Here is a 16,666-nt window from a genome sequence, read left to right on the forward strand (position 1 = left end):
CCCAGATTATTTCCATGAGAGTTACTAACCTTGGGCAAAGTATCTTTATATTGACACTGTTTGTAAGCATCACCATAGTAATCTGCAGCTTGATTAGCTAGTTTAGCTATGATACCATCTTTCATTTTATCTGGGAGGAAGGGGAGAAAAAACAAAGAACAATTATCATCATCAGTTTTTACAAGTGAGCAGGTAAATTACTTCATCTTCAAACAGCAATAACTGCATTCTAAGGGTACAGCTTTACATTATAGCTTAACATTGGGATCCCATTCTTCTTTCCTGACATCTAGCAGCAGTTTCCAGATTTTCTACTTCAGTCATGATGTTGAAGGTTCAGTCAGTACAAGAAATCTTCCAGCAGCTGCTAGCATTTATGCAGGATTAAGACCAATGGCAAGCTGCCAATAAAAGCCACAGTCCCACTCTAGCTCTGGCAGCTTGTTCCCAGCCTTCCCTTGTGCTAGCACAAGATATTGTGCAGCCACAGTCAAAGAATTTAGCTGAAATATAGTTAGCAAAAAATAGTTGATTTTCAGCGGAATCTGTTCTCTAACCCACCTCCATGTCAGGACTCTCAAAAATTTGCAGAAGTGCAACCGAGGAGAAGGGAACGGCCCTTTCCATGGCAGTCCACACCACTGTTAGCTTACTGTGAGTATAGAAACACCATTCATAGACATAAATAACCACATTTCCTCCAAGTGGTATCCACTACCTCATATCAGAGCTGCATGGGCCTAGCGGCAGCTGTATTCCCTGCCTCATGTCCTTACCCTGTTCCCGAAGCCAGAAGTGTTAGAACCGGAACATGCGGCATCTATCTCCTTTTATAATCACTTCTGGCCTGCACTAGCAATTCAGCCTTCCAAGAGAAGGCGGGCAGTCAACGCAAACACTGGCCATCTGCTCTAAATAGCTGCCCTTACAAACAAGTATCCTCTGATTCAGGTGATTTTTAGGTACTGCCAGATTGATAAGCACAAGTGGAAGGTCTAGGGGGATTAGGAAATGTGCAGAATATTATGCTTAACTGCAAAATGAAATAAAAAGAATTCCCAAGTGGGCTGCTTATTCCAGCATATTCACACATCTGTCTACAACACTTCAGGCGTGAGCCAAAATTATTTACCTTCTATGAGGTAAATGCATTTAAGGTATGCCAGAAAGATCTTTTCACTGTGGAACAGGATTGAGAGGAGAAAGAGACAGAAAGGAGCTTATGAGATCTAGCAACTAACTTCTTTGCTAAAATGTTTCCGTCCAGTGCACGAAATATTTAATAAAGCCAAACCAAATAAAATCTAAATAGACTGTACTTCTAGCCCCACCTAGTGTCTGGTAGTTGCATCTTCCTTCATAGAGCTTGAACTCTTAACAGAAAAAAAAATATTGGCATACCAACTACATTTCCATTAACAAAGAAACGTTAGAGGACAAAAACCATTTGTCCATGCTGACAGCTCGGAATAGATCTTTCACCATCAGAAACTTTAGTTTTTACTCACATATCTTTAAAACATTACCATTAAAATGCAAACCTTGAGATGGAACAGCAAACACATGCAGACTTAAAGACCCAAAGAAAACATTAAGAAAGGTTCAGAAATTAAAGAACTCATCTGTAGTTACACAGTGGAGTTAGATTTGACTCAATTTGTTTTTTGCCAAACACTTCTACTTTCTTTCAACTTGTGAATAAACTCAGTTCTATCAGAAATAACACTATCAGCTGGTAAGCTCCTAAATGGACTGCCTCACATCAAAATAAAAACAGAAAATGGCAAGGTAAATAGTTAAATACTCAAATTTAGCTTCATGCTGCATTGACTTTTGAGATGAAACTTGGAAGCATTTCCACTTGAAAAATAGATTTCTGAAGTTAATCATGTTGTCAAACATAATTCTACACAAAACATCTCTCCTGCCAAGGGAAGGAACCTCTCTACATCTGGCAAAATCTACAGCCTCCATAGTCAGATCATTATTAACCTTACTGTCCCTCTAATACAGGCAGACTTGTGGTCTTGGGAGTAGTCACACAAATCTTCAGTTCACTGGGCACATGTGTGTTTTGGATTAGCCCTGCTTTATCTTTTTCACATTTCGAATAAGAAGAAATCAAGAAGGTGACACAGATTTATTTCCCATGCAAAATGAGGTAAGCATCTGCCCCTGCTTTGAAGAAAAGTTTCAGGCATTTGTTATACAAATTTATTTCAAAGCAATGTCCAAATAGCCAGAGGCTATAACACTGCTACCAGCATGATAAAGAACATAAACATCATTTATCAGTTGGTTGAAGGACAATAGTTTCTCACTGAAATTTTCCTAAAGGCAGCAAGGCTACAAGAATTTTCAGGGATCTTCCCTGTGAAGAGAAGAAACATCCCAGTTAAGATAACCTTCATCTTCCATTGTATTCCAAACAACGTGGGGAGAGAGAGGAGTTGGCAGACAGTCACAAGTGACCTCTATGTCCCTTGTTTCTACTTTTAGATTTCTGTAATTTCTAGATGCGTAACCTTGTAAGTTCAGAGAGAAGAACAGAATAGCAGAGAATAAGAGATCCTGTACCAAAGATAGTTCCACAGAAAATTTCTTTGAAGCATATGTTTTTTAAGAGTTGTATTAAAATATGCAGCCTCTGAATCTGTATTTCATAACCCACCTTTAACAGTTAGGGATATAATTCTTTGTTCTACCTGCAGAATTTCACCTTTTAAGATAAATGGGGCATTCTCAAGCTTAGACTGAGTCAAAGAGTTCCTCTCTTAAAAATAGCAGCAATCAAATAGAATTTGTTTCCCCTAAACCCTTAGGAAATTTCCCATTTCCTAGCACAGACATATATTTCTTTCTAAATTCTCATGAAATCATTCCCCAGGCAGCAGATCAGGGGAGTAGCGATAAAACCCCTATGCACCACTTCTAGTAGTCTCAGTTCTTCTAGAGAATGTCTTTAGTTCTCAAGGGGAGAAAGGAAAAAATATAAACCAGCAAAATTCTTTGTAAAGATGATGGCTGATGGTTTTTTACATAAAAAGGAAGGAAGGGCAAATGGGACAACTGCACTGTCAGGTTAACCTTAGACAAATTCCTAAGTCGCATCTGTAGTTTTGTTTAATGACCTTCTGCGGTAGAGGAGAGGGAAGATCAGTAAAAGCAAAAATAAAAGCTTCTGTAACAACCTTTACAAGCTCATAACTTAGAACACTTCTACATTTTTGTGGAAGTTCTAACAAGCATAAAAATATACAAGCCAAAAATTAAGATATACCTCTTGTAGCTTTCAAAAAAAAGACTTCTTGGGCTTGAGCCAACATAATAAGACTGAGAGTTCCAACTGTATCTGGAGAGATGTCCACCGTAGGTTCTCGACTCAAGGCTGACAAAACTGTGTCTTTGATGTGTTGGAAAGCACCACTCGCAAACTAAGTAAAAGAAGATAATATATTATCATTCATGTTTCCAAACAGGTTCTCATACAAATAGAATACATATAACAATCAAAAAAAAGGCTTTTTTGAGAATGGTTTCCCATTTATTGTTTAGCCACTAGAAACAATTCCTTTTGACTTCTTGCTCTTGAAGCCACTTACACCAATCCATTTATCAAGATGGACTATAAGTAAAGGTCCATCAGCTACACCTAACAGCATAAGAACATGGAATTTTTAATGCATTTGACAAAGACGACAAAGATATTACTACTGTATAACTCATTAAAACTAAAATTCATACTAGCTAAAATTACTAAGTCTTAAGCTGATAGTTATTAGTTACCAACACACTTGGGGGAAGGGCTATGGGGAACTGTATGAAATTAAATCTTTCAAAGCTGGTAAATGAATATGAGCCAAGACCTGTACTTAGCCAATCCACCTTTGCAATTAAGACAGGGAAAATATGTGTATATATATTTACGTATATGTAGCTTTAAGATTGAGACATACTCATTTGATGTTCTAAGATTAATAATTCTGAATTCCTAAGCATAAGCAGGGACCCTCTGTACCTGATAGTGCTTAGCTGCAGCTTTCAGTCCTTCATCATTATCCAGATTCTGTTCTGCTGCAATCTGGCTTGCCAGTGCTCCACAGTTGAACAAAACACAGGTCTTCTCATACCCCAGACTTGCCAGAGCTGCAAACAAGATGGACAGTTACCCATACTATTAAGAAAATAAACTTGAGTCCTCTGGCATCCTAGAGATGAGGCCAACACAACCAGTATCTATACTTAAAAATATTAATAGTTACAAGACCAAAAAAAGACCTAACCAAACACACAAAAAAAACACACTGAACTTCTAAAGTCAAAAGACATCTTCATTCTGAAGGCATTACATAACCTAATTTAGCATTTCCAAAAATGTTTTGATGTGAGGAGCTACACAGAGTGGCATAAAGCAAAAAAGTAGTGGTATGAAAATCTACACAATACACAAAATAATTTGAAAGTCTTTCTAACTGGAGTGCAGCTTTTTGGCTCCTGAAGGTACAGAAACACATGCATTACTCAAGTATAATCTGAAATATTAATTTCTATGCATTAATCACTTTGCAACAACTGCCCAATTACATGTTCTTACTGTATCCTGAACGCAAGATTAACTGCCCTGTCCCATTGAGACCAAAGATTTTTACATTCTTAGTCTTACTATCATTTGAAATACAGGAAATTTTTCACCTCTTAAAGCTATTGTTTCAGACTGAAAATGTGAAAATGCTGACAAATATCCTAGTTATACATGTACTGGAACAGCTAAGGATTTACTTAATTAACACTTGGGCTCACAAGACAGCAGCGTGGCATGTCCAGACTCAACTCCTGTAGTACTTCATAGTCCCAGAGGATGGAGCCCACACTTCTAGAAACAGCAATATCTGAACAGAAACCATTTTGAATCTATTAATTGCTTTCAAAAGGGTACTGGCCATATACAGGCACTGGGAAATCTAAATACTGCCAATACTAGTTTCCTACTACTGTTAAAAAGTGTCTAGACACTCTTCTTGGAGAATGCAGAAAACTCAGCTGGTGAATTTTCAATTTCACAAACCCAGGTACAACTCTTAAGTTATCCTTAAAATATGAAGGTCCTAAAGAGGCACATTTGTTTCATTCCATTAACATCCAGCCTCCTCATACAGCTACCTATTTAGAAACTTCAGAGATATATCAGATATGTTAGTGCTCCCTGACCTGCACAAAGTTTTCAGATATGCAGCCATATCTGACATGCTATTTTTTCCATTTTGTTTCCAAGTGAAGAGTTACACAGTCACTGTATTTCATCAAGAAAATAGTCATTTATCTAGATTACCTCTCTTCTGTAGTTTATTTTCGAGAATTTTTCTAAAAAGATCTTGCACAATTTACATATCATTCAAAAGACTGACACTAACACAAGAAAGGGAAGAAAATATACTTTAAAGTTTCTGAAGTGCAGAATTACTATATACCCTGGACTGCATCTCAAGTGTGATTTACTACAGTGAGAACAGCTGTTTAGCAATATAGATTTTCCTCAGACTCATCTGTTTATAGCTCTACCTATTAACTTAAGCCAACATATTTCAGATTACATGGCATGCCGTGAACTGGGTCACTTTTCAAGCAGCCACAGTATCTGTCAGCTACCCCTGTGATACAGACTTGGGATTCAGGGGAAGATGGGAAGAAGACAGTGTGTCACCACAGCAAGAGCCAGAACTCTCAAGTTGCACTCCTGCATCTTGTCCCCATGAAAGCCAAAGGAGTTTTACATTGAATTGCCATCTGGAGACAGGATCACCTCCTCCTAGAAGTCAACAGATATTTTGCTCCCTCAGTAACTGAAAACTTTGCTATTCACTGAGAAACCCCACTGCTAATTCTGATCTGAAATAAAGTGAGACACACATGCTATAGTTAATCTGGAGAGGAACATCTCGATAATCCGTGATACAGCACTGCACTAAAACTCCTTTTGTTAATTTCTTTCCACTAATATCTGCTTTAAAATTTCAAATTCAAATTTATTCCATTGCTTGTTAACTGAGCATTACTCACATCTCAGAATTTCTTTGATATTTCACGTGGACTGTTGCATACGTCTCTGGTCATCTGCCTCACAGATTACTTAGACTAACAGATAATTAACGTGCAGACAAGCAAGCTTTCTTAAGATGCTGTAACATCACATTTATTCAAATTCTCAGGCTAATCATCGTTATGATTACTGATTCTTTTTCTCACAATTACTATAAACCTCTGGCAATTCACAGACTATGTTTAAGCCATAATTAAGTATTCTGAACTTCGCTATGAAACAGGTTCAGTCATCAGGAAGTGCTAGCCCCAAAGAAGACGGAACCAACCAAATTTTGAGAAAAAACACAGCATCTTCAGGAAGTTCTCCAATTATCCAGAAGGACTTCTTAAAACATTTAGAAAATAAAGCAAAGAAAGGTGTACACCACCTGTTTATGCTTAGAAATGCGGTTTATTGTTACACATATAGTTCACACAAGCACAACTTTAGCACCTGTATTCAGAACACACAACACTGCAAAGGCTTTCAGTAGCTGCTGACAGAACTATATGAAGGTCACGAAAACTTTAAAAAAGGTAAAAGAGACTAAGTACTCTTAACATTTTTTTCAGGCTTTGTCTAGAGCTTCAAAATTGCAACGGTCATCTTGCAATGCTAGTAATGATGAACACTTCGGTATAAATAGAAACATTAAAGAATAATGACACATGACTGAACAGCTCCTCACTTAACTCAAAAGGATTTAGTCTTAGTTTCTCTGTTGGCAAGTGTTCCAGATTCATTTCACGACCCCCAATTTGCAGTGCAGAATTGTGCCTGTATGACTAAAACGAATCACAGACTTAAACTCCTCATGTTTGCTCGAAGCAAATACAATTCTTCTTTTCTTTCCAGGTGTTAAAATCTATATGAAAATCTTTTTAAAAAGCAGCAATAGGAGAATCATTTCAGGGCACGGGCACATCCTTCTACTCTCTTGAGCAAAATGTGACATCAGACTAGGTTACTGAAGCCAGCTAGCATCACCCCCTTCTTCTAGAGGGGACTCGCTCACTCAAAAGTGCATCTCATGAGGATCTCATTTATTTAGAACAGTAAGAGCTGGATTGCCAAAAATGTATTACTGAAACTCAACATTAACTTGAACATTTTTTATTAATGTCAGTTGGGGTTGCTCCCCAAAAAGACTGAGGAACAGACAGCACAACTATTATCAGAGTGCAGATCTATTCGTGCATCTGGAAAACTAATATTAAACCTCAAATTTGTAGAAATTCTTTGCATGGTGGACATTTATTCATTATCAATGCTGAAGATATTAATCTTTTACCAATATAGTTGAACTCATTCAAAAGCTATGCTGAGAATACTAGAAAGACTATTAACAATTCAGCTATATAGAAATATTCTCAAAATTTAATATCATTAATACTTGCTCTTTTGGGATGCTCACATACCCAATTTGGCAGATCCTCCAAAAAGTGATCCTTTGTCAAAAGCATCTTTCCATGTAAATGTTACACAGACCTGAAAGTTGGGAGAAAGAGAGATCTTGATCTCTAAAATTAAATATGTAAACTGTACAAAATATCCAAAATTCACATATTTATCCTTTTATATTGTAATTGCATAAAACATTTAATTCACCTGTAACACTACAAACATTCTGGAAGTTTCAGGAAATCATCAAGAGTTATTTTTAAAAATTTACCTTTTTTTCCTTCCTGTTAGTTTGCTCAGAATATTTCAAGCAGAAATTCTCAAAATAATCTTTCAGCTCTGCTCATAATCTGAGTGACAGATAAATTTATTTCCAAACCAAGATATTCCCTCTCCCAAGAAGTCTGACAGTCAGGTAGAGTCACAGCTAAAAGGAAACCACCCAACAGGCAGTTTCCACTGTTCCAAATTACTAGCATAATTGGAACTGTCTTGTAATATCAAAATTCACTCATTTTTATGAGTGAAGTCAATAGCAACATTATCAGGAAATGCTCGCAGGAAAGAGAATGCAGGTAAAAACCAGTGTGTTTTACAATAACAATTCCAGCATTTATTTCATAGACAATACAAACACTTCACAGAATCTGCTTTGAAGTTCCACAATTTAATTCCTTATTTAGCTGACCAAATGAGTTGTAAGCAACTGGTATCTGACCAAAAAAGATAGCAGAATTCCTCATGTTAAAAGTGGTTGTGAAGAATAAAGTTAAGAAAGAGCACAAGTACTGTTTGATAATGTATTTTCCTCTAGCAGCAATGCTAGTTCAGGAAGTTCTGGTCCCCAGCGGCTCATTGCTGCTTCCATTGATGACTACTTCCCTTTGATGAAACAGTTTACAGATCTGCAGAACTTGCTCCTAAAGTTTTACAGTTCTTCATGTCTCAGGGTTTGCAAATCTGCATATCAAGACATTTACAGACTAAAAACCAAAGTGCAGTTCTTGGCTACAAATGAATACAGCTACATGCAAAACTCAAATCAGTTTGAACTGCATTAAAATCCTTCCCTTACTTGTAATCTGTAAGTCTGAAAGAAACCTTTTCTTTTAATCGTAACATTAACACTTAAATATTACTTGATCAGGAAAGAAATGGAAATTCTGTCCTCTTTGTATACACATGCAAAGAAAATGTACATCTTTTTCCACCAAAATATAGAAGCCTAAAGATCTATTCTAGGGTCCACTGGAAGAAGACTTCAATAGGCAGAAGTTAAGCTGAATTCCTCCTTAAAGATAGGATTCTAAAGAAGGGTATGGAGAAAAAAAACCAAACCACCACTTAATGAACAGCATGTCTAGATAAAAATTAGGTAATTTATAGATGCAGAGGTAGGAATAAAGCAGCTTATTATGTTAGCTGTTGTGAATGAAACATCTGCCCTACTTCAAAAACCAAAGATCATATTCCATCCATTACTAAAGGTCTTCCCACAGAAATTATGTTTTTAAAAGCCTTTATAACATAGTATGAAATAGATTTTCATTTGGAATTCATGAGGAATCAGCACAACACAACTCTTGCTGACCTAGACTGCAGTGATCACTAGCCAAAGTCAAAACATTTCTGAATCTGTAAAACAAAGGCAATTAGGGCCACTAGAGGTGAAGTTTCAGTAGAGACTATATATGAGCACTGACTAGAAAATAAACAGAGATTAGGAAAATATGGTTCAAAGAGATTAAATGCCTTGCTGGAGAGAAGTACTGTTTAGTGGATTAGGTACAGGCTTAGAAGTCATACATCATCGGTGCCATGATTCAGTTTTATAAGTCGTCTTACCTGATTTTCAGAGAATGGAAACTTTGGTTCAATTGAACACAGTTGATCATAGTATCTACAAAAAAAAAAAGGAGAAATAGCTATTAGAGAAATCATATTAAGAGTTTTGTTTCTTATGCTGGCACATAAGAAAAAGAGTACAAAAATCCCATACATAAGTTGTGAGGCTGGTTTGTAACTACTGAGAATTTGCAGGACACACAGGAATTCTGCCTAAAGGGATTTTTTCAGGAGAGGAACAAGTTCAGTAGGAGGTAGTTTCCACAGATAATGTGCAAACACTGTCTCAGTCAGAAGTAGAAGACTATGACACAGAAAGCTGACCCATTTCACCTTCTGAAGGAAGATGGTTTAGAAAAGAATGTCACGCAAAGGAGACCCTGTATACATACAGGAAGACAACAGGTACATTAGGCATTAAATCATGCTGCAAAAGTAAATTAAGTACAGCATTTAACACATTAATAAGCTGCACTGCACTCCCTTGATCAAAACATTATATCCCACTCCCGTACATTTTCTGGCTAAACTTTTCTGTTTAAACTTCAGTGTCTTTGAAATAGATGCCATTTGCCTTGCACAGTATCAGCTGGTGAGCCTAGTCCTTGGTAAAATTCTTCAGTTGTAAGCTCAGTTTTCATTAGAGTATATTGTAGCAGTCACAGTGAATTAAAAGCAGAAGTTTCTCTGTGCCAATATTTTGTCTACTCACAGTGGGGAAAGAATGCCAGAAAGATAATATAGCAAGTATAGCACAGTCCCTCACACAATCTAAAGTTGTCCTGAGTTGTACCCTACACCTGTGCCACTTCAATGTTAAACACGACAGGCTGGATGCAGAACAGAAAACCTTTAAACTGCCAACTGCTGAGAACGTGTAACATGTGAAGCCTGTTTCCTATACTCTTCCTGTAGCACTTGCCATATTGGCATACACCCAACATAGTACTGATCCAATTATTTTATTAACAACTTATATTGCCAATATACAAAACACCTTGTAGTAACGAGTTTCACAATCAGTGAAATAGGGTTAACATTGTTCCTGTTTCCTTACGCTGCAATTTAAGACATAATATACCAAGCCATTTCTGAAGCTACAGTGATCTGCAACAGTATCCCAACAGGACCTCTGCTAAAAATTGAGCTGAAAGAAATTGCTCCTAAGGTTAAAAAAAAACCCTGAAGATGTTTACTGTGATAGCAGTTTAATCAATACTAATTCTAACTTATCAATTTACCAAGTATGTGAAAGGTATAGCTAATGAAAAAAAACTAAAACACCCCAAACCTTAATGTGTATTTTAAAGCTAATGACTACTTTTCTCACTGTCTACACAAATCTATTAATGTGTACTCTAGCTTGCCACATTGTCAGCATTGAGGTTGCTAATACAACCGCAGCTGTTATGAAGTCAGATTTCAAAAATGCCTCTACTGAGAAACTTAACTTTACAGATCAAAGTTGTTTTTCAGAAAGACTAAAATATTGGCAATAACAGTCTGATAATTTCAAACTATGTGATACCACAGTAACTAATGTCTTCCAACATTTATGAAGCCAGCATATGAAAGGTACTGGCTCTAAAAGAATGTATATTTATTTTTTGTAAAGATTTTCATTTGTCTACTTTCTTCATCTTTCTTTTGATGGTCATACCCTGAAAGCACATACCACTTGAAATGAAGCAACAGTTAAATATAATTGTTACAATTTTTAAGTGACCTTACATCCAAGGCTTGATCTATAAAAATTGTACAGGGCAACATCCCTTTTGTAGTTGAAGAAATGCAGCTTTGCATGCTGATGCTGTCATCGGTTTAAGCTTGGCCTGATTTAATCACACCATCACACTCCACCCCCCACCCCACCCCCGCCATTTCCTGAGCTAATCGGTTTCACTGATATAGATTAACACAAGCAGTACAAAAATTAGTTCAATGCTAACACTGAAGATCACTTCAACTGATATATTTAAATGGATTTCTTTCACTGCCTTCGGCTGGTCTCAGCACAGCCGTTTTCAGGTACTGTCAAAGACTTTCCATGCCCTCTCCCTCCTGCCACAATTTAATGTGTTAACCAAAAGTCACCAATAAAGCCGAGCTGTCTTCCCACCTTCCACCATTACACTGCCATCATCTGCCACGAGGGTAGTAAAGAAGTAAAAGCCTGTTAAATTGCCTTGTGAAACCTGGCCCACCTAAACGTTGGCTGTTTGCAAACAGACTCTGCTTTGTACGTCAACAGAGACACAAAAAGAAAGAAAATAAGCCAAGGAGGTGTGTGTTTCCCCCAAGCATGCATATTGCTGCATTTAACATCAATGAGTACCAACAACACAGGACTTTTTGTCTGGTTGATTTTAAACAAGTTCAGAACCTATGTTACTATTTTCTTTACTATTTTCAAGCATGTGATGTTATTTTGTTTTATTACAGGACTTGAAATTCCACTCAAGATTTAAGAGCTCTCTGAAATTCTGCAGACCAAAAATAAAGAAAGAGAGAAAAAAACACCCCTGTGAAATAATTTAGTTTTGTTTAGCAGTAGCTAAACATACATAAACATAATGGTATATATAAACATCTATAAATAAAGTGGTAAATGAAGATGTTAACCACAGAACAGCATAAAACTAGCAGCACAGGACAGAAAATAAATATTGAAAGAATGGCCACATTTGATGCACAAGTCAGTTACATGTTGAAGGATGAGGGAAAACATAAAAGGTGTTATTTAGAACAAAATTTATAGTAATCTATCAAGACACAAAGAACAGAAATTACCACACAACATAGATGAGCATTGTGTGTTTGACTGTGCCAGAGTGATGAACTACAGAAAACCACGCAAACATATCAACTGCCCAAGTTCCAACTACTAGCAATGAAAGGGTGGTCAGATGTCACAATACAGATCTACACCTCCAAGTACAGCAATCTTTCACCAAAATAGGCATTACACGCTCCTAAATGCTAGTAAAAATGAGTTGGAAGTCAAGGTTTAGATTAAAATTTAATTAAAATACATGTATTGCATTAAGAACCTAAAATCCTTTTCCTCCTTCAAAGAATCATAAAGAAAAATCTTCTTCAAAAGAACATGAAAGAGACCAAGATCTGCCTTTGCTCTTCTAGATAAGAACTGGAGTCCTGAACTTGCAGCTGGAAACCAGAACTGCAACTTTCAGCCCCTCGAGAATTTGACCATTCAAAATAAAGCCATGCACCCCTTCCCGCCCCCCCCCCCTTTTTTTTTTTTTTTTAAGAACTGCAAGAGTTGTCAGCAAAATTAAACCAATTAAACTCACACCACCACTCCATCCCTCCAGAAAACAAAGTAGTCCAGGCTTTCTTTAATATTAAAGAGAGGAAGCAAGGATCCCCTTGAAGCTATAATTATACTCAGAAGAAAAATCCCAAACACTAAATCAAATCTGCTATGACAGAATTTAAGGGGAAACATCTGTACCAAGCTCACCTACGTCACCTTCAGAGCACTCAGATTCTCAGAAAACAAAGAAAGCTTGGAAGCAGACTGAGGTCTTTCCCAGTTACACTGTGCCTCTTTTCACTGGGTACCTCAAACACTTCAAGAGAAGCATTTGTGTTCATCAGTCAAACAACAGTGCACCACACACTTTCAAAGCTTTATTGGTCAGTGTTTGCCTAGGAAATAGGGCTGCAACTGAGTTCATTTCTTCTGTAAAAGAAAAAAAAATCTGCAGTAACTACCCAGCAAAACAAGGTTTCTAAAGATCACAAAACCCTGGGCAAATCCTAGCTTAATTAGCAGAAGATTAAGCCCTCATTTCTTAACAGTTAAATTGTTTCAGTGCTCTACTAGGTATTACGGTCTATAAAAAGCCGCAAAGTACACTGATGCAAAGGGTATCGACATTGTAATTAGCTCGTCCAACATTACTTCACTAACAAACCAGTTTTAAACACCAACTTCAACACAAATCTTGCTAAAGTTGGTACTTAAACATGAAACTGAGTACAACTCTTAAATAACATGCGGAAAATACATAAAGATGGAGAGTAAAGGTAATTTTCAGAGGAAATGTAAGGCACTCAGACACTTGTGCTCTTTCAGTCATAAGCTCAGCTGGATACTTCAAACATCTGGGTATGCAGACAGTCTGACTTTTTACGGTAACTGTACTAACAGAATATATGTCAGAATAAGAAGAAACTGATTTTCCAGCAACTGTAATGAATATAAATAGTCAGAGAGGGACAAACCACTCAAAACTTGCTAGAGATAGGGGAAAACATCCAATTGTTTTATTTTCTCTAACGTACAGTTAATTCAGACCTTCATCTTACCTCACTTCCACTGTAAAGGGAACTAGTATTCTCAAACGATACAATTTAAAATGCAGGTGTTTTATGAGAGGAGTTTCTGTGTAGCAGGGATATCACTTCTTGTTCACACATAAGGTGGCAGCAGTGCAGAGCCACATTCAACACCTCCCAACTACTGCAACAGCAGCTGGAGTAACCTACTGATCAGCGGCAGAGAGAACAGATCACTGCATATGGAATTGACTCAAAAGGAAAACTGATAATTATGCAATTGCAAGTGGTTTCCCTTCCATTATTCAGGGAGAAAACCTGAGGTGAAGTTGCACACTCTGACTCAAATGAATTTAATGTCCTACCGGCAGTAGGAAGAGGGAGGTCCTGCTCAGCCCCCTGGCTTTCAAGCCATACTACTTTTGTCCTCTTTTGCGCCAGTCCTGATGTTCATCTGACCTTCCACTGAACTCATTCAAGTTGCTCACCAGTCAGAAAGCCATGAACACCTTTAGCCTACCAGAATTGAAGAGAGGGCTTTCTTCTTTTGGCACCAGAAAGCTTTTAGATTGGGTGAAGTCATATGATGCAGCTGGGCCCAACAGGGATTTCAGATAGAAACTAATCACAAACCTGACTGGCACCATCAGAAAAGAAAGCTCAGTTCCAGTGTCCAAGGGAAGATAATCATACGCCTTTAAATCTGGCTAGCAGATTTCTTCTTCCAGTTCATCAATGCCCTTTACTTCCCTGACCTTCAAAAGGCATACACAGTAGAACCTTCAAAAGCATACGCAGTAATAAACAAGAATAGAAAGGGAAACCACAAAGATACTGCAAAACACAATCAGTACAGTCATAGCTTTTATAGCCCAAACACCCAGTGAAGGGTTGATAAGCTCAAAAAACACTAGTAACTCTTTCTATAAGTCTTGTCTGCTTTTTAATAAATCACTTGTTTCCTTTCCATTCCTCTCCATTTAAGTTTATTAATAAGAAATTCTAGTGAACATCAAATGTATTTCTACTTGTTCATGATATTACAGAAATGCATCATGTCTACAAGTATTATTTCTCCCTATACTAGAAAATACCTATCTTTCTCCCTTTTTTTTAATACAACAAAAAATTTGCTGCCACCACACAGAAACTCATATCCTGGTACTGCAAATCTCTGACCACAGCTTTGCAAATAGAAGTGTCTGCTTAGTACTAACCTAGTGAATGAATCACAGTGAACTTGGTGAGTAGATGAGCTACAAATAAATGGGCTCAGTAGCTCCAACATAGAGGAACAGAATGACTGGATTGCCCCCGTAGGTCAGTACTGAAATCTGTAAACGTTCTAGAGAGATAATAAAGATCAAGTGCTTTTGTAGGTGATGGAGCAGGTAGTCCTAGAGCAGACTTTATGTAGTTTACCGGGCAGAAGGCACAGACCAATCTTTCGCTCAACTAACTTATGATAATTCCAGCACACCGGAGGCATCGGTAAACTTTCTGGTAATAAAGTAGGTGTGTTAAGTAGAAAATAAGGGTGTGACTTTACAAACACATTAAAAAGCTGCTAAACGCAAACAGAAGGAAAACATGACAGTAAGGAAAAAAACACAATAAAACTGAAGAGAAAGCTGCCAGTTGTAATAGCAAAATGTGACACTAAAACAAAAGACACCTACTCTCTTAGAAGGAAAATAGCCTGCAATTTCTAACTAGATGCAGCCGTGACTGGCGGGAGGGGAAGCTGACAGGGCCAAGGCCTCCCAGCTAGGCCTCGGCCGCCCGCCAGCCCTGCCATCACACGGCACCCCGGGACGCCCAGGCACCGGCGCCTTGCGGCGAGGCTGGGGAACCCCGGGATGCTGCAAGGCGCTCAGCGCCGGGCCCCGAGCGCCCGCCCCGGAGGCAGACCGGGGGCGGGGAGGCGGGCGGGCGACCTGCAGGCCGCGGGAGCCGGCGCGGCCGCTTCCTCCAGCCGGGCCCTCCGCCCCACCCTGCCCCGCTCACACCTGGGCCTGCCCGGTTCCGGCTCCGCCGCGCCCAGGGCCTGTGCCCGGGGCTGCCGCCGGAACGCCTCAGCCGCCCGGGGCACAGGGGAGAAGGGAAGGATGGCGGCGGGGGTTAGCGCGGCGCGGCGGTGCGCTGAGGGGCCCGGCCCGGCCATACCTGAGGAGGGTCTCGAGCGCGCTCTCGTGCTTGTCGAGCGGGCGGCCGAGCGCGCTCTTGCGGAGCTTGCTGAGCTCCTCGGCGGCGCGGCAGTGCTCGGCCTGCGCGTCGCCGCCCGGGTAGCTCTGCTGGATGAACTTGCACAGCGGCTTGGCCAAGTCCACCTCCGACGCCTTCTTCAGCTGCACCGAGATGAAGTTCGTCATGGCCGCCGAACGGGCTAGGGGGTGGCAGCCGCCACCGCAGCCCCGCGAACCCTTTTCCTTCCCGAGCGGCCCCGACCCGCCGCCTCACTAGACCGCGACCGTAGTCCTCCACTTCCGGGATCGTCGTGCGCGCTCCCGGCGCGGCGCGGCCCCGTCACGTGCCCCCGCCCCACGCGCTGTCCCCGCCTCCCTCACGCAGGCAGGGCGCGGCCGTTGCCGCCTCAGGGAGGCTGCTGAGGGGGGTGGGCACCGCGGTCCTCAGAAAACCGCCCCCGGGCGCCGCAGGCCCGGCGGGTGGGTGACACGGCGCTGGGGGGCGTTTGGAGGCCGGGTCAGGGCGGAGGGCTTGGGTGCGAGAAGCGTGCTTTAGCGAAAGGCGCGACCGTGGAGCTCCGCTGTGGTAAGGGAAGCTTCAGTAGCCGGTAGTGCGAGCTGCGACACGCTGGTAAAAGCAGTGGCTACTAGAAAGTTAGGGAGACGTCAGGTTTGTAACGTGTTACAAGGGAGCAAAGGGTCCCACACTCAACCCACCCTGAGAATTGGGGTGTTTTAAATAAAGTGAAACGTTGCTTCTCCGTAGCAAATACTGAAACGTCTCTGTTGGCAGTAAAAGGCGCAGATTGACGTGTTGCTGTAATTACAGATCTGTCATCCGCATCACACT

At 39.8% G+C, this 16,666-nt stretch overlaps 1 protein-coding gene across 4 annotated transcripts in view; it reads right to left on the reverse strand.

The window, feature by feature from the left end:
* Positions 1 to 16,139, reverse strand: part of PDCD6IP (programmed cell death 6 interacting protein) — a 35,143-nt gene extending 19,004 nt beyond the window's left edge. For 3 of the 4 annotated variants that reach the window (XM_064443989.1, XM_064443988.1, XM_064443986.1), the window contains exons 1-6: positions 15,797 to 16,138; positions 9,326 to 9,380; positions 7,498 to 7,567; positions 4,019 to 4,146; positions 3,281 to 3,434; positions 30 to 130 (exon numbers count right to left, since the gene is read on the reverse strand). In XM_064443989.1, coding sequence (XP_064300059.1) covers positions 30 to 130; positions 3,281 to 3,434; positions 4,019 to 4,146; positions 7,498 to 7,567; positions 9,326 to 9,380; positions 15,797 to 16,002 — 714 coding nt within the window. In that variant the 5' untranslated portion in view covers positions 16,003 to 16,138. Of the gene's footprint in view, positions 1 to 29; positions 131 to 3,280; positions 3,435 to 4,018; positions 4,147 to 7,497; positions 7,568 to 9,325; positions 9,381 to 15,796 lie in introns of all 4 variants that reach the window. The other variant, XM_064443987.1, reaches the window with a different exon arrangement.
* Between the last annotated feature and the right edge of the window lie 527 nt (positions 16,140 to 16,666).

The sequence above is a fragment of the Phalacrocorax carbo genome, chromosome 2 (genome assembly GCF_963921805.1).
Source record: "Phalacrocorax carbo chromosome 2, bPhaCar2.1, whole genome shotgun sequence".
In the NCBI taxonomy this organism is placed as follows: Eukaryota; Metazoa; Chordata; class Aves; order Suliformes; family Phalacrocoracidae; genus Phalacrocorax; species Phalacrocorax carbo.